General features: G+C 50.5%; 1 protein-coding gene across 1 annotated transcript; it reads right to left on the bottom strand.

The window, feature by feature from the left end:
* Nucleotides 1-20,224: 20,224 nt before the first annotated feature.
* DIRAS2 (DIRAS family GTPase 2) lies at nt 20,225-21,072 on the bottom strand. The gene has a single exon (XM_008156862.3). It carries the CDS (start codon nt 21,040-21,042, stop codon nt 20,443-20,445), a length of 600 nt encoding a protein of 199 aa, XP_008155084.1. The 5' UTR covers nt 21,043-21,072; the 3' UTR covers nt 20,225-20,442.
* Nucleotides 21,073-22,341: the final 1,269 nt, after the last annotated feature.

Genomic DNA, 22,341 nt, shown 5'->3' with positions numbered 1-22,341 from the left:
CCGTGACTTTTGAAACAGCAGGACACACCTGCTCCCATCCTTTGAACCCGGCCTCCGCGGGTTCTGTGTGGGCAGGCCTGGTGTCCAGAACCCGCAGGGACTCCCCGGTCTTCAGTGGCTGGGCCGGCCTCGGGCCACCGTCCTCGCCACCGGCCGCGCCCTCCGCTCCCCTCCTCTTCCCCATGCAGAGCCCGGGTCTTCTCTACCCCCGTGGCCTCGCCTCCCCGCCCCACGATAGACCCACGGGATCCGTGAGGGTGCAAAGCTCACACTGCCCTCCGCTTGCTTGAGTTCCCTATTTTCCCTACGAGCTGCTGCTCCTTTGATACTCTCTTCATTCCCACGCACGTTTTAGAAGTAGCGGCAGAGGCGTTCCTCGTGGTGACGGAGAACCGCGCACGCGCTGCACAGCTGGCGGGGTGGTCACCCGATGGCGCTCCAGCTACTGCGGCCGAAGCTGCTGGGGCCCGTGCGGCCGTGAGCTGTGGATTCCTGTGAACGATGACGCTCCAGTTCAGTGCATATAGCACATTTCCCAATGAAATAACCAATTCCTAGCGCATAAAATGTCAACTGTATGCCAGAGGAATGAGAATGAACATGGAATTTTTAGTGAGAAGTTCGCGGCGACACCGGCTCATCCTGCCCCTCCCCACGGGCAGATGGTTTCGATGCGTCAACGTGTCGGTCCCTTCAGCGCAGGGGACACGCGCAGGGGGACCGGGGGCACCGTTTCTGTGGCGCATGCGCTTTGGGGGCGTACAGAAAAAACTGTACAAACACAATGCAGCACCAACGTAATGATATTTTAATCAAAATTCCCGTTCCTCCGTAGTTTATATCTGACCGGTTGCGTTTCCATTTCCCCTGGTGTTGTTGAGGGAGGAATAAAAGAAACGCAGTCACTGTCCGATTCTGCTGTGGTTGCCATGGCTGCAACGGCATCCGGTGCTTTTCTCTGGATGGTGCCTAACAACGCGGATAACCGGTCTCCATCGAGCGAAAAGCGCGTGTCCGTGCAGCGTTAGACCGCTGGGGCTGTGTCTCTCTTCCTTCAGATGATCTAGAATTCTTCTTCAAAATGATCCCACCTACTTCCAACCCATTGCCATGGCAACCATTTCCAATGCCTACAGTTCACTATCAAGTCGTAGGAAGAGTCGCCTGGACCAGCGCTGGGCTCCCGTGGGCCCCATCAGAACCACGGCGTCACCTTTCCCACCTCCGCGGTGCCTCACGAGCGGGGGTTGAAGCACCTGTCCTCTGTCACCTCGCAGGGCCCTTCCTGTCCCCAAACCTTCTCAACAGGACCCCTTCGGCAGGCTCCCCTGAGGAGACTGTAACCCCAGCCTTGGTCTCAGTCCAAGCCAGGTGGGTATTGCCCCCAAACTGAAAATCCCTGGAACACAATCAGTGGTCCATGCATACCCAAACGGTAGGCGACATTGGCTAGGCAGACACCACCTTCCCCATGCGCATGGCCTCCCCCCCCCTACCCTCCCCGCCCCCCCCAGCAGTGAGGTTTCTGCACCCTCTTTTGTAAACGTGTATTCTCAGTGAAGACTGTGGGCCCACCAGCAGCAGCAGGCCCAGGTTCCGGTGTCGCCCATGCTTTCGGTGGGGAGCCTCAACACAGCGAGAGTGCAGGCCCAGGCGCAGCCACCGTGCCGCGGCCGCGGTTTCCCCTCAGAGGCTTCTCCTCCGCAGGAGCAGGGAAGATCTCTGTTTCTTGGCTCCCTTAAGTTTGAGTGGGGACATAGGACTAATTCTGGCCAATGGGGTATGGGCAGAAGTAACGTGTGTCGCATTTATTCCTGAGCACCCAATTGTCTCAAACCCTCCGGAGCACTCTCCCGTGGTCGCGGAATTGACAGCATGTCAGTTATGGCTGCAGTCATCCCTGGACCCTATCGGAAGCAGCCCAGCTCAGGGACAGAGCACGCAGCAGGATGCGAAGCAGGTCTTGCTGTTTAAAGCACCGACCTTCTGGGGCTGTTTGTTATCACCACGTGACCTGGCCTGTCCTGACTATGCACTTAGGAAGTGGAGCTCTTCAGAACTAAGGCAGACTTACCCCCATAACTGTTCGCTGACTCTAGGCAAAGAGTTGATTTGGTTCAATGGGCAGAAGAGGGGCCAGAAGAGGAAAGTTACTCAAGTCACACTCAATGTTGATGTAAATAATAGGTAAATGAGATGGCTGTCAGCACCTAGAGCAGCAAAGCCTTGTGGCCTAGGGCACCCCTGGACCCAGTGACCTGAGCCAGGGGCCATTCTTCTGAGGCAGGAGGGGGAACGGAAGGGATTGTCCTATCAGTGTCAGAGCTGGAATGATGCAATTCAACAAAAATAAACGAAAACCACAAGTGGTGGTGAGGGCCTGGCGGGGATGGTGGGGGGCAGGGAGGCGAGGCAGGGGTGAGCTAGAAGAAGTCAATGGGAGGGGAAAAGGAGACATATGTAATACAACAATAAACAGTTTTTAAAAACACAGTGAAATGCTGCCTACAACATTTCCCCCACTGCCTGTATTGTGGAGACCCTCAACTCATAAAATAAGAAATAGTGTGTGGTCATTGCTGTCTCAAGGAATTGAGTCAAGAAATTCTGATGTTAAATTATACAGAAAAATCATAAATCATATACAAAAGCACTTCCCGCCGAGGGGCTGGGATTCCCAAGGTGCCAAGCTCGCCTTCAACTGCTGGGGCTGAGAGAACAGCCCTCTCCCGCCCCACCCACTGCCTGCAATGCGCCACCCACTCTTCACACCCGGTCAGGTGAAGAGCTGAAGCCCACGGCCAGCGGCAGCGGGACACGCATGAAGCTGCGTCTTCCTTTAAAGGACATGCGAGGCATCTCCATGCTACGGACAGAGCCTGCGGTCACATCCTCCCACCACACCCCTCCTTGGTGGGGGACAGGACTTGCCTGAGCTGTAATCAAACTCTTACCAGCAACCATTTTCCCTTCCGAGTTCTCGAGCTCTTAGGAGGTTTCCTATTCCAGGCAGTGCCCTGGAGGCGCACTTTGATGGGAAGGCAGAGGGGGAAATAGTTGATTGTTGCCATAGCTGCAACCGTTGGAGGATCACCTGATATGACATCTGCCTTGAAACCTCACTCCCGTCTTTGATACCCTCGGTACCAAGGAAATTAACTGTGTTGATCGTTAGCAGGAAAGGAATGGAGGCCAGATGGCTCCTGGTGCGCTGAGATCATGGGTTCTGCAGTGACCGGAGAGCGGCAGGTGACGGGAGACCTGCACCAGCGCGGAGCGCCATCTGCGGTAGGCCTGCCGCAGGGCCAGCCGCCGCAGTGAGCGGAGAGCAGACGCTGAGGAGAAAAGCTACTTCCCGTTACGTCAATCATGCTCATTTGATTTTGATGATTGCAGTTTTGCTTGAAATTGCTATAAAATTTTGTTTTTTTTAAAAGATGCCTAAGAAACCATAAGCTTAAGAAGTTTAACCAAGTTCTTTGTTTTTCCACAGCCAGCAGCAGCAAAATGCAAATAGTGTAGGTCACCACCCAGAGGCTCCTGACCTTTTCTTTTCAAAGTCACCGTTCATCACTCAAGTCAGAGAAGTGCTGGGGAGTCGGGAAGAATTATGAGACCCCAGGTCTCTGCTGAGGGTCAGAGCAGAAGCAGAGGCGAGTGCCGGCGGGGGCGGGAGAGGTCCTGCACTGGTGGGGACCTTCTGACGACCAGGAAGCAGAGCTGGGCTGGGAAGGAGGATGTTCTGTGTGACGCACCCCCTTGGGTCAGCCCGCTCTGCAGGATGGCTGGCAGACAAAGCAGCGGCGCAGGCTGACCCTGGGGAGCATAAAGGACAGAGGCAGGCGTGCCCTCTTTCCTCCGGGACACAATGTCACGGTGGGTGGCAGGTGCCCAGGTCTACCAAAAGCCCTCTCACTCCCCTGGGGGGCTGACCGTACCAGACAGTGCTGGCAGCGAAGTACACGAGCAGGCTATGAGGTGGGCCTTCCAGAAGCTCCTTCCAAGGGGCTGGCTCAGCCTGCTGCGCCCCCTGCCTCTCCGCCCGCTGCCCGGGGTGGAGCCACAGATGTCACCAGGATGGAGACAGGAGCAACCCCAGGGCCCTGGTGCGGCCGCTCAGGGTTCCTCATTGCGAAGAGGAAGATCCCGAGAAGACATTGTTCCTGGGGGCTTGTCACTCAGCTGAGCGCAGGGCTGGCCCCACAGCCCTGCTGATGCGCCGGGAGGGGAGGGCCAGAAGCAGCCCCGACCTCAAGACCTCCATGAGGGCACTGGTGCCCCGCCTGGCATCTGGAGGAGGAGGCTGGGGTGGGAGGCCCGGGGTCCACATCAGAAAAGGGAGCCCCCCCTCCCCAGCACCCTCTCTTCTCATAGGGACGGGGATCTTTGACGCAGGGTGCACTGCTCTCTCGGGTCACCAGCTTCAGCACTTCCTGAAAGCAGCTGTTTTGAGGGCCTGTGGTGGCAGCAACAGCAGCTCTGAAGCAGGAGGGAGCAGGAAGGAAGCCGGGAAAGCTAACCCAGAAGGACAGGGTGGTAGCAAAGCGATGAAATCACCGCGGCTCTGGTTCAGGTCAGCTGGTCGGTAGGAAGCATCGCCTGGTGATTAGGAAAGACAAAGAAGACAGGGAGGATGGAGCCTCCTTCTTTCTCCATCTCCGCCGGACACGCCTCGTGGTGACATTCGGAGTGACAACTCTGTGCCAGGTCTTCTCCTCTGTGGTCTTGCTTAATTCTAGAAGACCCCCCAAAGCTCCCAGGCGTCATTCCCAGGCTCAGGTGAGGACCTGGGGCACCCGTCTGCGTGGCCAAGCTCAGGCGGTAGCGCCCCGAGACAGCCCAACTCTACAGTCTTCACAGAGCTTCTCCTTGTAAACGTGACCATAAAACCCTCGGGAGAGAGAGAGAGCCTTCAATTAGCCACCAATCCAGGTAACTTAATTTCCTGTTAATTGAGCATTCGCCAAAAACCTCTCCTTTAAAACATGTTTCCCCAAAGTGTGTAAGACACGCTCTCTTGACTAAGTGAACCCAATTAATTGTCTTTGATAATTTACTTGAATTGATACATCTCGCCGACTGTTCTGAAAATCACTTCTCAGCATTTAATGGCATACACACCACAGATTCTTAGTTTTTGTCCAATCTTCCACTAATTAAAACTGAAAAGAACATCTCTAGGCATAAACTTCTTTCCTTTTATATTTCAAACTAGAGGCCTGGTGCATGAAAATTCGTGCATGGGAGGAGGGGTGTCCCTCAGACCAGCCTGCACCCTCTCCAATCTGGGACCCCTTGAGGGATGTCCAACTGCCCATTTAGGCCCAATCCCAGTAGTACGATTGAGCCTAAACGGGCAGTTGGACATCCTTCTCACAATCCAGGACTGCTGACTCCCAACTGCTCACCTGCCTGCCTTCGTGATTGCCCCTAACCGCTTCTGCCTGCCAGCCTGATCACCTCCTAACCACTCCCCTGCCAGCCTGATTGATGCCTAACTGCTCCCCTGCCAGCCTGTTTGCCGCTAACTGCCCTCCCCTGCTGGCCTGGTCCCCCACAACTGCTCTTCCCTGCAGGCCTGATTGCCCCCAACTTCCCTCCTCTACCAGCCTGGTCACCCCTAATTGCCCTCCCCTGCAGGCTTGATTGCCCCCAACTGCCCTCCCTTGCAGGCCTGATCCCTCCCAACTGCCCTCCCTTGCTGGCCTGGTCCCTCCCAACTCTCCTCCCCTGCTGGCCATCTTGTGGTGGCCATCTTGTGTCCACATGGGGGCAGCCATCTTGTGTGTTGGAGTGGCCATCTTGTGTGTTGGAGTGATGGTCAATTTGCATATTACTCTTTTATTAGATAGGATAGAGGCCTGGTGCACGGGTGGGGGCCGGCTGGTTTGCCCTGAAGGGTGTCCCGGATCAGGGTGGGGGTTCCCTTGGGGTGTGGGGCAGCCTGGGCAAGAGGCCTGTGGTGGTTTGCAGGCCAGCCACACCCCACAGTGACCCAAGCGGAGGCCCTGGTATCCAGAATTTATTTATCTTCTATAATTGAAACTTCGTAGCCTTGAGTGGAGCCAAGTCTCCGACTTGCTCCCTGGCCGCAGCCATTTTTGTTGGGATTTATTTATCTTCTATAATTGAAATTTTGTAGCATTGAGTGGAGGCCTGAGCCAGCCAGGGTGTGAAGAAAGCTTCTTCCATTGCTGGGGGCAACCCAAGCTTCCTGCTCTCTCTGTAGCTGCAGCCATCTTGGTTGGGTTAATTTGCATACTCACTCCTGATTGGCTGGTGGGTGTGGCTTGTGGGTGTAGCAGAGGTGTGGTTAATTTGCATATTACTCTTTTATTAGATAGGATTAGCTTCAGATACACCTAACGTGAAATGTTAGCTCATCTGGGTTATAACATACTTTATAGCTCTTTGAATGCTTCCCAGAGTGTTTACAAAATGCCACACCAGTTTTATCCACGCCGTTGACAGCACTTGGCATTATAACTTTTGAAACAGTTGTAGAGTGTCCTTGCTCAGGATGAATTTAACAATAAGCTGGTAACTGACAGGCTGGCAGAGCTGTGGACACGGTTCTCAGGGAAGATGGATGAGGCTTAGCCACGAGAGGAGGAAGCACCCAGAGAAAGTCTCAGAGGGCACAGAAGTAGCCCACCTCCACGGAAGCCCTGGTGTCCTGGCACTTCTCAGCGACTAGCTCTCCAGACAGGAAAAGAGAAAGGTCCTGGTTTGTGGTGTTTGTCACAGTGTCAACTTCAACTCCCTTGGCCCAGGGTCGGGAAAGTGGGCAACTGGGCTCTTGTGACATGGTGGGCGCTGGCCCAGCACATCACTGACAGGGGCCAAGGGGACCCTTGGGAGGAATAGTAAGGGTAAGAACTTGGGCATGGGTGTGCCACCACCAGCCTCCATACTGCTGTGTAAGAGTTGCCACCCAACAGTTCTGGACACTTACAGGGACCCCAAACAGAGCATGGCATTCCTGAGTGCCCTGTGTGGTCGAGATACACATGCCACTTGACCGTGGCACTGGTGCACAGGCCCTGGGAGATGCTCTGTGCCTTGCAGAAGCAGTGCCCCCATGGACCACCTCCCCTAATATCTGCACAAGGTCTTGTTCAATCTTGAACTGTGCATCATATTTCATGTATAGTCATATCCTTATTGGTCATCTATTTCTATGAAATAGGAAAATCCTAACTCAACATAATCATAACTCAATATGAGTGACAGAAAGTAGTTGATTACTCTGGCAGACAGTGCTAAGTACTAAGATTGAAAATGGACCCAGAAATGAGAAGGTATTTCTCAACAGACACTGTTTTCAGTGCTTTATCTGGTTTTGGCTAAGCAGCAGGTAACACTCAAAAGCCATAGGTTAGAAGTTTCAATGGAGAGATCACAGCAAATGGAATCTTAATTGCTATTTCACTTGGCTCTAGAAAGTGTTTCTTCATGTTCCTTTTCAGCATTTGGATATAGTTTTAAATTACTTATACAATGACACTGCTTTATTTTTCTAACAAATTTAGAAACACAGGAAATATTGGGAAGCTGCTGATAGCTGAGCCATTCTATGACAGGGGCCAGTGTTCTGACCGTGTCTTCTATTTTCTATTTCTGATTATTTGACATCTGGGAACTTGCTGATCCTGGAGTGACCCTTCCTCCCAGGGTTAGACAATTCCTTCAGACACCGAACAGCTCACCTATGAGCATGCCGGCAGATGCAAACCAACCAGTGCACAGCCCATTCCCAACCCCCTCCTCTCTGGGGCTCTCACACTCGGGCTCACTATCCCCCTGCCCTCCTTACCCAGGGCCAGGTCCCAGATGACATAGGCTGGCCCCTGTGCCTGCCACTGAAATTAGTCACTCTGGCCAATCCAGAGTCTGCCCAGACATGCTTTGGAGTATCCATCCCCATCCTCTTACTACCACCATGCAGAGGATTTGATGGCTGGAGCTCCAGCAGCCATTGTGGGCCATGAGGATGTGTCCCATGTCCTAGGGAAGTAGAGCAAAATCATCTAAAGAATGTGGATCTCTCATGATTTCATAAAGCCAATGAACCCTTTTTATGTGACAGAGAATGAAAATCTATGTTGTCTAAGTAAGTATTATTTGAAATTTTGCAGTTGTATTCAGTAAAATAAGCTCACATAATACTCTATCCTTAATATAAAAAAATAATTATACTATCTTGGCCTGAAGTCATGGGTTCAAGCCTGTTGAGGTACTCAATGTGTCCAAAAAATATGTCACTTGATCACTGCTACTGACATCATTTTCAAAAAGAAAATAGCCCAGCCAGTGGGACTCAGTACTTGAGCATCAACCTATGAACCAGGAGGTAACTGCTCGATTCCTGGTCAGGACACCTGCCCAGGTTGTGGGCTCAATCCCCAGTACGGGGCGTGCAGGAGGCAGCCGATCTGTGATTCGCTCTCATCATTGATGTTTCTATCTCTCTCTCCCTTTCCCTTCCTCTCTGAAATCAATTAAAACTTTAAAAAAATAGTTTAATTTATCTTTAATGTCAAAAATTTGTTAGGAGCATTTCCTGTCAATGGTCAACAGACTCAGTGCCGGAAACCAGCATGTTCAATATCCTGCCCCTCCCCTTCTTCTAAGCACAGAAGACAAAGTGCTGCTGGCCTGGGTGCGATTATATTTACAATTTCCACTGTTTTCTTGAACCACAGATCAAGGTCAAGAAGCAGGCCCAGCCAGTGTGAATCAAGGGGTTATGTTATCCTATCAGGCCACGTGCTCGGGTTGCAGGCCTGATCCCTAGTAGGGTGTGTGCAGGAGGCAGCCAGTCAATGCTGTTTTTCTCTCATCAGTGTTTCTATCTATCCCTCTCCCTTCCTCTCTCTCTAAAAATCAATAAGAATATATTTTTAAAAAACATAGATCAAGAGGCATATTGTTAATTACCATGCCAGTCATCACCAGTCCCCATTAGCACTCCAGGGCAGCCCAGTGTACCCTCTGCAGAGCATATCACCTCTTACAAAATTGTCACATGTTAAACACGTGACAAGGTTCAAACATCTCCTCTAGCGTGGGTTCTCTGCTGACCCCTCACACGTGCCACTAGCATGTATTGAGCTGATTCAGGTGTGACACAGACTCAGAAAACACGAACGCACTGGCCACTGCTCTTCCCCATGGGAGGCCATTGATATTACGTGATATCCAACAACAAAAAAAGGAATTTAACCAAAGGCCAACTGTGCTTCCTCTCTGAGGACATCTGTAATAAGCTTCGAGTTTGGTCTTATTGGCTTCTGTGTGATGGTATGACTTGTGTCTCTTTCTGCGACAAAAAATAAAATTTGTGGTTTATTTCTTTTCTTTAACAGCATTTCATTAATTTCATACTTAAAACCATTATATTGCATTTAATCTGTTAAAGAAGGAGACCTGACTGGCTTACTAGTGATGGTGAAAGGTGGGTGAATTGATAAGCTTTCTCAAAGAACCACTCGATGGCATGAGGAGTCCAGACTCAGATCACATCATAAGACATTTTCATCTTATTCCGCAAGAATCTGTTTTCTTAATTGGAAAGAGATTCCTGTCTTCAAAAATGATCATACTCGCAGATCCACAGATTCGCCATTTGCAGAGACTCCGAGTGCTGAGGACATTATAAGTTTAGTATTTTGCTACTATTCTATCTCTGCCTGTACACTTCATTGAGTCATGAGTTAGACATACAAAGGAAAAAAAGATACACTTTAACAAACACCAGCATGCATGTACCAAAGCTTGAGCATGGCCCAGAGGACAGGCATAAGTGCACAGAATACAGCCTGGAGGACAGCACAGGCCCAGGGGCTCTGGAATGGCTGTTGTGAAGTTGGTACTCTACTCTGAGGTTCCCAATGGGACTTCTGTGAGAGCCAGTTAGTTTTAAGAATTTAATCTAAAACTAATTTGCAAATTCTAACACTAATTATCTTTGTCTTGTGTGGACAAAAAGGGCCACATGCTATCCTGACTAACTCAGGGAAGGCCTGCATGGCAGCCTTCAAACTCAAGAGACCTAAAGTGACCACAAAGGACGGTCTGAAATTAAAACCTTTCTGAAATTAAAAAGCAGTTTATAGTGGGTAGATATGTCCTAGGCCAGTATCTTCCCTGACAAAGGTCAGCTTCCATCTTTACTGAGCATATTGTCTTTTTGCATCTAAGATAACTTACCTCTCCTTTCCTCTCTCTTTCTAGTTACAAGGTCAGGGTAACCTGTAACTTCCCTTTTTCCAGACCCCTCAGGGCACAACCAAATGCCCTGGGCGCCAGGACAGAGACCACAAATTCCCTCATTGTTATTGTTATCATGTTAATTGTTGACTGTTAGCTATCCTGCACCCACCTAAGCAAAAGAAGCGTGTGTCTATCATTTCACTTTTCATCCAATCCCAGAGTTTCCCCCAACTGGCTTTCTCCCGCCTCCCACATCTATCACCAGTGGAGTTCATGGAAGCCACCTACGTCTCCTCCTTTGATTGTAATGTATCAAAAATGATTGTAATGAAAAACCACCGTTCTCCGGGGCACTATCTCCATACGTTGAAATTCTGCTTCCCCGAAATTGTTGACGGTTTGGCTCAAATAAACACAAAATTCTTTACAGATTTGAATGTTTTTTTATGTTAACACTTGAAAACAGAAACTGCCTACACAACTCAACCAGCTACATCTTGAACCGTGCTGACCTTTTGGGCAAAGACAAGATGTCCCAGAATGCTGGAAGAATTGGCAGCCAATTAGCCAAGTTTATTGCATATTTTCTGTAATCTAATTCATTTTTCATTGACACTACTGAGCCTAAATTTGAAAATGCTTAAAAAATAACTTGTCAAAGAGGATAAAAATAATTTACAAGTCTGACTCTGGCGTGTTCTCAAGAACTTATCCTTTATAGTAGCACTGTATTTATTTGTATTATATATTTTTTATTTGTTATTTTAAGAGGAAAACAGTGACGGAAAGGAAATGCTAATCTTTGAGATTACAAACCAGAGATAACCTATTGGTTAAGATAAAGTGGGTTACATTACCACACCAAACGAACCAAGCAACACAGGTATTTCTCCCTTGGGCTATATGCCCACTGCCAGTCCCAGGAAGCTCTGCCCGCCCTCACCCTCCTCCTTGCTCTGAGACGAGTGTTGACGGAGCCACCACTGTCTGGAGCATTGCTGCTCCTGTGAAGGAGAGGAGAACCCTGGCGGCCTGTTGGCAATGAAATGTTGTCTTCCACTCACGCTCCTCGGCCAGATAGGTCAGATCCGACTCCACAATGAGGGTGCCAGGAAGTGTGACCCTACTCTGTGCCATGGGGGCTGCCATGAGTGTTTAGATGGGGTTCACTGCTCATTCCAAGTGTTTACTGGGTACTTACTGGTCCAAAGTGCCAAGAGGGCTCAGCAATGACTTCCAGTTAAACAGTATGAAGCAAATTAGCACATAAGCAAGAAGCATGTTAGCAAAATGAACATGATGGAAGAGCCATAAAGAACAGAAAAACAAGAATCAAGAGGAATCCTGAACATGGTGAGAATTTATTTGATTCAATGACTGGGAAGGCTCTATAGAGGAGTTCATTGGATGGCAGCCCTAACATAGGAAACTGTTCTAATAAGCAGGAATGAGATAGGGAGACAGAAAGAAGGGATTTCTGAGCAGAGGAAACAGCAGGGCCAAAGTCGTGGCTTTCAACATACCAGTGTTAACGAAAAAAACCATTGAAACCTGTAAAGAATTTTAGTGAGTTTATTTGAGCCAAAATGTCGACATATGCCGGGAAGCAGAACCTCAATGAATTGAGATAATGCTCTGGAGAATGCAGGGTTACATCTGTATTTATACATTGCCATCAAAGGAAAGGGACGTAGGTGAGTTACATGAAATCCATTGGTGACAGATTAGGGAGGTGGGACAAAGCAAAGCGGGGAAACCTCTGGGATTGGGTGAAAAGTTAAATGATGGACATGTGCTTCTCTTACAGAGATAGATACAGGATACTTTAACGTAATTAACAGTTGACAATTAATTTGATAACAATAACAATGAAGGAATGTCCCAGTGCCATTTGTTGTGCCCTGAGGGGTCCGGGGTAAAGAGGAAGTTACAAGTTACCCAGACATCTCACAGACATCTCACAGATGTGTTATCTTAGAGGCAAAAAGGCAAATGGGCTCAGGAAAGAAGATCTAAGTTGATCTTTGTCAGGGAAGATATCGGACTAGGACATGACTACCCACTATAACCTGTTTGTAGTTAAATATTTAATTTTCAAACCATCCTTTGTGGTTATTTCAGGTCTCTGAGTTTGCAAGACGGCCACGTAGGCCTCCCCTGAGCTTGTCAGGTTAGCATGTGGCTCCTTTCTTTCACACCAGCTTTATAGTTGCATAGTGCCATATTATTATTATTATTATTATTATTATTATTATATATTTTTCATATTTTGTACACCCAGTGGCCAGACATTACATAACTTAATATGTGATTATCCCAATAAATCTCGCACCCATCCAGCACCACACATAGTTATTAAGATGTTATTGACTGTATTCCCTATGCTGTACTTTACCTCCCCATGACTATTCTGTAACAACTTATTTTGCTTCTTAATCCCTTCACCTTTTTTGTTCACTCCCCACCCACTCTCCCACCTGGTAACCAACAAAAAGTTCTCTGTATCTATGAGTCTGTTTCTGTTCTGCTTGTTCATTTTGTTTGTTGATTCAATTATTGATAAATATGTATTTATTGTCATTTTATTGTTCATAATCTTTATCTTCTTTTCTTCTTCTTTAAGAAGACCCTTCAACATTTCATGTAATACTGGTTTGGTGGTGATGAACTCCTTTAGCCTTTTCTTGTCTGTGAAGCTCTTTATCTGACCCTCAATTCTAAATGATAGCTTTGCTGGGTAGAGTAATCTTGCTTATAGGTCATTGCTTTTCATCACTTTAAATATTTCTTGCCACTTCTTTCTGGCCTGCAAAGTTTCTGTTGAGAAATCAGTTGACAGTCATATGGGAGTTCCCTTGTAGGTTCCTAACTACTTTTCCCTTGCTGCTTTTAAGATTCTCTATTTGTCTTCAATTGTTTGCATTTTAATTTATTTTCCGGCATATAAGACGACTTTTTAACCCAGGAAAATCTTCTATACGCCCAGTCATTTTATACGTCGGAAAATACGGTATAATGTGTCTTAGTGTGTGTCTCTTTAGGTTCATCTTGGGCTCTCTGTACTTCCTGGACTTATATGTCAATGTCCTTCACCAGGCTAAGGAAGTTTTTTCTATCATTATTTTTTCAAATAGGTTTTCAATTTCTTGCTCTCTCTCTTCTCCTTCTGGCACCTCCATGTTGTGAATGTTGGTACACTTGAAGTTGTCCCAGAGGCTCCTTACACTATCTTTTATTTATTTATTATTATTCCTTTTTCTTTTTGCTATTCTGATTGGATGGGTTTTTTTTTTTTTGTATCTTTGTTTCCTTATATTCCAAATCACTGATTTGATTTTCAGCTTCATCTACTCTACTGTTGATCCCCTGTAAATTATTCTTTATTTCTGTTAGTGTAGCCTTCATTTCTAACTGGTTCTTTTTATGCTGTTGAGGTCCTCACTAAGTTCCTTGATCATACTTATAATCAGTGTTTTGAATACTACATCTAGTAAACTGCTTATTTCCATTTTGCTTAGTTCTTTTTCTGGAGTTTTATTGTATTGTTTCATTTGGGCCATGTTTCTTTGTCTCCTCATTTTGGCCATCTCCCTGTGCTTGTTTCTGTGTATTAGGTAGAGCTGCTATGTCTCCCAGGCTTGGTAGCATGGCCTAATGTAATAGGTGTCCTTATAGGGCCCAGTGGCACAGTCTCCCTGATCACTCCTGCTGGGTACTTGAGGTGTGCCCCCCGTGTGGGCTGCATAACCTCCTATTGTAGTTGTGTCTTGATTGCTATTAGCACATCAATGGGAGGGATTTACCCAGGCCAATCAGCTATAAGGATTGGCTGTGACCCCTGACCACCTACCTCTAACCACCTTGGAGGATCAGATGTGTGGGGACCCACAGCACAGAATAGGACTTACTTCAGCAGGGCTCTGGTGCTCACTGAGTACACCCCTTGAGTGTGTCGCTTAGATGTGGTCTGGCTCTAGGACCCCCTGGGAGGTGCAGGCCAATATCAGCTACCACTTTTGTTCTACTGGGGACCTCCTGGCATAAGCTACAAAGCAACGTGCAGATAGCTGTTTCCTGTGCTAGGCTTGGAGGTGCCCAGGCAAGGCCAAGCTGTGAACCAAGGTCAGATGCTGCTAATGTGGGGCCTAAAGCCACTTAGTGAGAGGTACAGGGCTCACTGAGGCCATATGCTATTTGGTCAGAGATTTTAGGAAAATCTGAAGCATGAGCCAAGAAGGGCTCTTCCTATGGTAAAGCCACTGGAAACAGCTTGGGTAGGCTTAAAAGTTGGTGGGATGGGATCTTAGGGAATCACCAGGGTGGGGCAAAGAGTATGAATCAAGTTGATGAAATCTCAAATCTCAAGTGTGGCTCCTGTCTGCTGGCTGTGTCGGGGGAACAAAGGAACAGTGGCCTCTGCCAGCACTACGTCTGGGAGAAAGCTGCCTCTCCAGCTCTTGCCCTGATGCTAAACAATTTAGTTTCTCCCCATATGTCTCCATTGCCTTTCAAGCTGTTGTCCCAATGCTGGCGCTCAGAGGGAATGAGTCTGAGTAAGTCCATGTGTGGACCCTTTAAGAGGAACTGCCTGGGACTCCAGCAGCCTCCCTGTGACTCAGCCACAATCCCCACTGGTTTTTACAGCCCAGAGTTACAGGGATTTCTCTTCCTGGCATTGGAACCCTGGGCTAAGGTGACTGGTGTGGGTTTGGGGCCCTCTCACTCCTCAGAAGGGACTTTATCCCTCCTGATTTTTATCTGCCACATGTGGGTATGGGACCAGCCCATTCCACCCCTCCATCCCTCCTACCAGTCTTGATGTGCTGCTTCTTTAATTCTCTAGCTGCAGGACTTCCACTCAGCCGGATTTAAGGTGGGCCTTAATGATAGTTGTTCTGTAGTTAAGTTGTAATTTTGATGTGGTTGTGGGAGGAGGCAAGCATCGTGTTGACCTATGCCGCCATCTTGGTCGGATGTCCTGTATGATGCCAGTTTTACAGTGACAATGACAACTTAAACCAAGCCCATTTCCGTGTCCTCCTGAGTTCCTGATACTAACTGGTGGCTGTCACATGGCTGTTAAATGTCCTGTGTGGTGTTTGACGGGTGCTTCATGCATGTGCACACATGCATGCTTAGTGCTGATAAGCACTTGGTACTTGATACTTTCAAGAGGGACTCCTTGAAATTCAATGTGTCCTTGTTATGGGATAGATAGCAAAGAATATAATCCTGACTTTGACCCAAGAGCAATAAACCTTTCCTACCTACTGTACAGCCTTTTGTTGTCCCTAATAAAAAACCTGCAGAAGGCTGATGCCACATTCACTATGACTGGACCTACCTCTGCAGGTTTTCAGGACCCTCAGATTTCCCACCTTATAGAAGTTCCATGAAAACTGGGGTTTCCTCGTGTTCCTGCACCCAGGCTAAACCCTTCCATTTGCTTGAGGCAAGGGGAGTGTGAGGAATTATAAGAGCAAACCAATAAAACAACAATAATGATAACTGTTATCCTTATACTGTAGAAGTTATATTAAAATACCTGAGGCAGATGTCTGCGTCTCTGGGTCACCAATCATTTGTGAAAGACTGGGGTGGACAGAGGCCTCTTTTAGCTCAGAAACGGGAATGGGATGGGAAAGTGACTGAGAGCAATTCCATGCTGTGAAAAGAGGAAGGCAGGTGAGGTCCTGCCCTGTCTGAAGCAGGATGGTGGCAGGACAGAGCAGCTGCCTCAGGTCACAGCAAGTGTGCAGAGCCCAGGATGGTGCATGGGCCATGCTGGAATTGGGCCGGGTAAGGATGGAACATTCCAGACAGTTTGGGGCTTAGAACTAAGACCAGTGAGGTCACCCCATACTTGGAGTGGTTTGGTGGCAGCAGCTCTGCTATACTTTTCTCTGCACACCGATATTGGAAGATGCTGTACATAGAGGGGCCCAGGACCCCTCTCACCAATTCCACCAATTTGCTGCCTGGGAAACATTTATTAAAGGGGAGCCCCATTTAATAAGCAACCCCCCAGGAGATTTAGGGAGCTGGCTGGCATTCCATATTAAACTTGGCTAATAGCATCTGTACTCAAAGTTTATTCCACATTTCATCGCCAGGAACTTTAAAATACCCTGAAGTCAAAGCCACATTCCAGACCTGCTGAGTCATGATTTCTGAGTGGAGCCCGGATAGCAATAGGTTCCAAGGCTCCACCAGGCATTTCCATGGCCGCAGCTGGTGTGCTAGATTATAGCCTTGCTACTCAAGGCGCGGTCCCTGGAGCATAGCATTAGCACCTCCTGGGAGCCACTGGAAATGCAGGTTCCAGGCCCCGCCAGCCCTCTGACTCAGGCTCTGCTGAAGCACAAGGTCCTCAAGTGCTTTGTTTGCACATTAGAGCCTGACGAGCACCAGCAGGCTGCCCTTTAATGGGACCTAATGGGCCTGGGATTGAAATGATCTGCTAAATGGAGAAGCAGAGTAATGGCACAGTAACGACCTGGGCTGGGGACGCTGCGGAGAGCAAGGCCTGGAAGCTGTTCCAGAGGCTCACAGAGCCGGGAAGTGTCTGGTTGGCCGCTGCATCTGCACAGGTTAACTCCCTCCGCACCGCCCGGCTCCACAAGACAGCTCCCAGTGCTTTGGCTTATCATTAACCAGTTAACTGCCACTGGTCCAAAGGAAACCATCCCCACACGCCATGACAGTTTGAATTGAATTAAAGAAGCTTCTATAGACGCTTATGGCATACAAAGGGTTAATTTACTGCCCAGGGCTGACCAGGAGCAGACGTTAACAATCCTCATTTCTCAGTACAGTGAGGTTAGGATCCTGCCCACAGTCACCTAGCTATTCCAAGGCCCGGGAATGAGTTTGCTTTGCTTATTATTGTTTTCCTGTGCTAGCCTGGAGGAAAAGGAGCAAGGACCAAGGGCGGCCAGCAGAAGCGGAGCCCCGGAGCGGTGCTGGGCTTCTGGATCCAGCCCACGGAAGAGTCTGGCCCTGGGGGGGAGGCGGGCGCTCCTATTTTGAGCCAGGATGGAGCATCCTGTCAGCCCAGTGGCAGGGGCCGGGCGCGAAACACCCTGGAACAGTGCAGGGCCGCTACAGTGGCCACCCCAGGCTTGCACAGAGCCAGGCAGTCTTCTCTGTGGTCCAATCACAGAGGAGCAGCTGCGGGAACGAGGTCATGGCCACCGGAGACAGGCTGCGCCCTGAAGAATAAGAAACCACCGTCTCCCGGCAGGGTGTTAGAACGAAAGCTTTATTTTAATGTTTCATTATTTTCAGAACATCATTGGCAGCTGGGAATCAGAATGCAAGGGTGATTTTTGTAATTGAAGAGTAATTAAAATATGACAGAGAATGGAATTGGAACAATAAAACACCTTAAATATAAATATACACATGGACATCCCCCGGTATGAAAGCCACGCTCTGCGAGTGCCCTGCGCACAGTGCTGTGTGGGCACCGCGCTCCTGGGTGGAGCTGCGAGAGCCTTCGCGTCCCGTGAGCTGTGGCTATTTCCGGGGAGCTTATGTAAAAGCCACACATTACAAATTTTGAAAAAAATTATCACAAAGCAACTTTTAAAATATTTAATATATTGTTTATTCTACAAAGAATGAACACTTCTGAAATATTACAAACAGTGAAACAAATATAGTAGCTTATGGATATGTACAATGTACTACTTTATATTTCAAAAATGCAGGAAGATAAAGTATATGTGTTAATATATATGTAATTTTGATCTGATGAACAATTCAATATTGCTCTGTTGGTCCTGCTGTATTGCATGCATGCCCAGGGCACGCCATGGCTTGTCGCTGGATGGAGGAAGGGCCGGCGGGCGGGACAGAGGGAGCGCAGGAGCCCGTGCTTATTTCCAGATGCCAGCCGAGCGCTATCCGGGGCTTTTAGCTTTCGGTGCGGTCAAACTCCCGCCCACATGCACTGGAGGCGCATCCTCAGGAACCAACTCCCTTATCGTCGCTGCCACCACCTGCTTCCATGGGAGTGACTCTCAGCCCTGAACCACGGGGCCCTGAGACCTTTGCCACAGTGTCGATACTGTCAGTTTCCTGCCCCGAAAGGGACCTCAGAGCAAAGACTACGTTGAAGCTTCGCCAGCTTCCTATGAACGAGACCAGGTTTCCCACGAGTATGCGTCCCTCACACTCTGCAGCTCTAAGCACTAAAAACATGGCCCTGGCCTGGGCGGCGAACAGCAATCTCATCGTCAGTAGGAGGACGGCTGGCAGGGAGAGCTCACGCTGGAAGCCCGGGAGGGCCAGCGCGGCGACACCAGCTTACTGCCAGCACAGACCCACCCAGGCCTCCAGGTCCCTTCTGGCCAGGAAGTCCTGCTTCTTTTGCCACTTGACCCAGAGCCAAATTAAAAATTGGTACATTTCTCTAAGAACAGAAACAGAAAACAGGTAGACACAAGTTGAAAGACAACTGTCCTAAAGTCCACCAATTAGCTCTCCCTGTGACGATGGTGGACAGTCCCGGAGCCGGACAGCCCGCAGGGGGGCGTCCATGAGGACACGGAGAGACCTGGCCGCCTCGGCCCGCTGACACCCAGGCCCTCCCACACCCGCCCTGCTCAGGTGGGAGACCAGCGCCATCGGCTCTCAAAGCACCTCCCACACACTACCCCGTGGTGGGAGGGGGCGGGGAGGGGGAGTCATTAGAAGAACGGAGGGTGAGACAACGGCAGGAAAGTACCCCCGAAGGCTGACTTAGGGTTTGTGGAAATCAGGAGTGGGAGCGGCCACTGCGGCAGCTCAGGCCTGTTCCGGAGGCAGGTGCAGGGCAGAGGGGCCCGAGGAGGGTGCAGTCGCCCACAGGTGACACCTCTGCCCGGCTGCTGCCCACAGCAGGCGGCCTGGGCCACGTCTGCTGCCAGGCGGGTGCAGGAGGAGTGCCGAGAGGAGACTCCGGGGTCGGGTGCCTGGGCTGTGCTTACGGGAACAAACGGGAGAACTTGGGCTCCGGCAGCGGGAATTTTCGGGAAGCAGAGCCAAACCGGACGCTGGACGGCAGAGAATTAGACCGGCGGCCTCGGCCCCACCGCCTGCCCCGTGCGCCCGCCGGGCAGGGGCCAGCACGGCCGGGATCGGGCTGAAGGACTCGGGTGCACGCAGATCATTGGGAAAAGAGGGGCCCTGCCCTGCCCTGCTCTTAGGAGGGTTTCTGAGGGGACCCGGGAGACCGTGTGCTACTCGAGGCGTTTTCCAGGAACGCAGGTGTCCAAGGGCATCGAAACACAGCGACAACTGCCGTTCCCAGCGCGTCACAGGGTGCGGGTGTGCACGTCCCGTCGGCCACCTGGAAGGCCGTGTGCTCGGGCCTCCCCGCGGCCTCGGTCGGCTGCCCCGCGGGTCAGGCCCGCCACGTGCAGAAGACAACCACGCGGCAGGAGAACGGACGTCTCCAACAGTGAAGTCAGTCGCTTGTGTTTAAAATCTGAGGCTGGCAGAGGGCGCACCCTCCTGGGTCAAGGAAGGAAACTTCACATGTAAACCCTCTGAGTGCCAGGGCCACGGGGCGCGTACGCCGCGGTGCCCGCGCTCACGCCCGCAGCGCTCTCACAAGCAGGCATCCGTGAACCCAACTGCACGTGAACAGGAATCCTCTGGAAGGCTGAGCCGGAGGCTCTCTCCCCGAGGCCCAGGGAGGTGAGGGCACCCCTCAGGGCTCACAGGCCAGCGGGGAGTGAGCATCTCTGGGGGAGGCTGTGGTTTCAATCCAGTTAAAGAACCAGGAGGAAAGCAACTTTGGCCTGGCTTCTCCCCTCTCCCTCCGCCCCCCAGGACGGCACCGGCTGCTGAGCGGAGGAAAGGCTGGTCTGTGGTGGACCTGCAGCCCCAGGTGAACATGCTTGGACACACATGCAGGGGCAGTCCCTCCCTCCCTCGCTCCACTCCTGGCAGCACACACACACACACACACACACACACACACACACACGGCCACAGAGGCTGCGGGCACTCTCAGCCCCCTGCCACGCCGGCACGTGGGTTTTCGCTGGACCGTCTGGCGGATTCCCTGGTTCCGGAGAGGGGCTTATTGTGGGTGGTGTGGAATGCCTCTTAAGGACAATAGGGCGTGTCTCGGTCAAAATGAGATAGTTAACGTGTGGGCATCTGACATGCTGCCCTGGCGGCGGCGGGTTTCCCGGGGAAGAGGGAAGGTGCGGTGACGGGGACACGGGAAGGCGTTCACATGACCACGCACTTGCCCTGGAGCTTCTCTTTCCTCTTCTGCTGCTTGCTCTTCTTCCCGTCGATCTGGAGGCTCACGGTCCTGCGCTTCTCCAGGTTGAGCAGCTCCTGGAAGAGCTCCTTCACGTTGTGGTTGAGCTTGGCCGAGGTCTCCATGAAGGCGCACTTCCACCTGCGGGCCAGGGCCTCCGCCTCGCTGCTCTCCACCTCGCGGCTCGGGCTCTCGTCGCACTTGTTCCCCACCAGCATGATGGGGATGCTCTCCACGTCCCCTTTGATCTCGCAGATCTGCTCGTAGATGGGCTTGAGCTCCTCCAGGGACTGCCGGCTGGTGATGGAGTACACGAGGATGAAGGCGTGGCCCTTGGAGATGGACAGCCGCTGCATGGCGGGGAACTGGTGGCTGCCGGTGGTGTCCGTGATCTGCAGCGTGCAGATGCTCTTGTCGCAGCTGATGACCTGCCGGTAGGTGTCCTCCACGGTGGGGATGTAGCTCTCCCGGAACGTGCCCTTCACAAACCTCAGGACCAGGGAGCTCTTGCCAACACCACCTGCTCCGAACACGGCCACCCGGTAATCGTTGCTCTGTTCCGGCATGTTGCTCGCGGGCTCCGACTCTCAACCGCAGAGCACCTAGCGGAGGACCAGAGGTTGAGAGAATTAGTAAGAAAGCACCTTGAAAGAGATCGCTTGGGTGGCTTTACCCTCTTTGATAGCTTAAAAGAAACGGAAGTCATACAGTTTGCTTTCGCTCTCTCAATATTGAAATTTCATTTAAAAAATCCTTCAGTTCTTAATCCAATAAGTATAGCCAATCCTCAACTTCTAAAGAGGCAGACAATCTACTCGGTGGCCGCTGGGCAGTGTTTCTCTTCGGACCGGACCGTGACTCGAGCATCTTTGCTCACAGATGCACCATCTACCAGAGGAGGTGCCGAGTCCGCCCAGGAGGCGGAACCAAGGAAAGCTCACGGAGAGATGGCATTTCACGCCCCAACACGCACGCGTTTTACCTCAAGTTCTGTAAACACCCGATACTCTACTCACAACATGTGACTTTTTGTTCCGAGCAGAGGAGGGGGAACAATGAGGAGGAAAGGCTATTAATCTTCATTCACTGTCCAATTAACTCAGGAAATCCTCACCACCTTTCAGAACTGGGGTCGCACTGAAGAAACCGGGAACACAGAGGAGTCTGGGGATGCCGTGTCCCGGCCTGGCAGAGCCAGTGAGAGGTGAGGCTGAAACGCAAGCCAGAGCGCCGGCCCCTGGCCCTCCTGCAGACTGCGGCGGCGGCGCGGGCGCGGTGCGGGGGCCACGGCGCAGCTGGCGAGCCGTCCATCGGCAGCGAGAGTGGACAGTTAACAAAAAAGCGTGGAGAGCCCTTTCACTCACCAAATTCAGATGGGTACAGGTGCTTTACGTTTGTGAATCGGAGGAGGTGAGCATTACCAAGAGAGTAGAATAAACTGCTATTAACAGCCATTAAAATGGAGTAGGATGGCGTTTGTCTTCACCACAAACTCCATACCGAAATCTACTACCTTTCATCCTGCCCCTTCTTTGACAGGAAAGGTCATAAACACACACAAGAGTGGAAAAGGAAGCAACACTGAGGTTTTGTCTTAGCTGAAGTCTACAAATTATAGAATAATAGGAAACATGAAAGCCATTTCCTCCAGACAACCACTGTGCTTTCACTTCTCAAATCTTAGGGTAGCAGAGGACCAACAGTGACAGAGCCATTGCAGAGGCCAGAGCAGCTACTAAGCATGGTCCCCATGGAGGGAATGGCTGCGGCCAGTAGAGGGACATCAGGTCAAAGACGAGGACTGCGCATCCCGTACACGGGCCTCCAAACCGCTCCAACACTGGGCGGTTCTCCGCGCACTTTGG

The sequence above is a fragment of the Eptesicus fuscus genome, chromosome 15 (assembly GCF_027574615.1).
Source record: "Eptesicus fuscus isolate TK198812 chromosome 15, DD_ASM_mEF_20220401, whole genome shotgun sequence".
NCBI lineage: Eukaryota > Metazoa > Chordata > Mammalia > Chiroptera > Vespertilionidae > Eptesicus > Eptesicus fuscus.
This window is presented reverse-complemented; position numbering and strand designations above follow the sequence as displayed.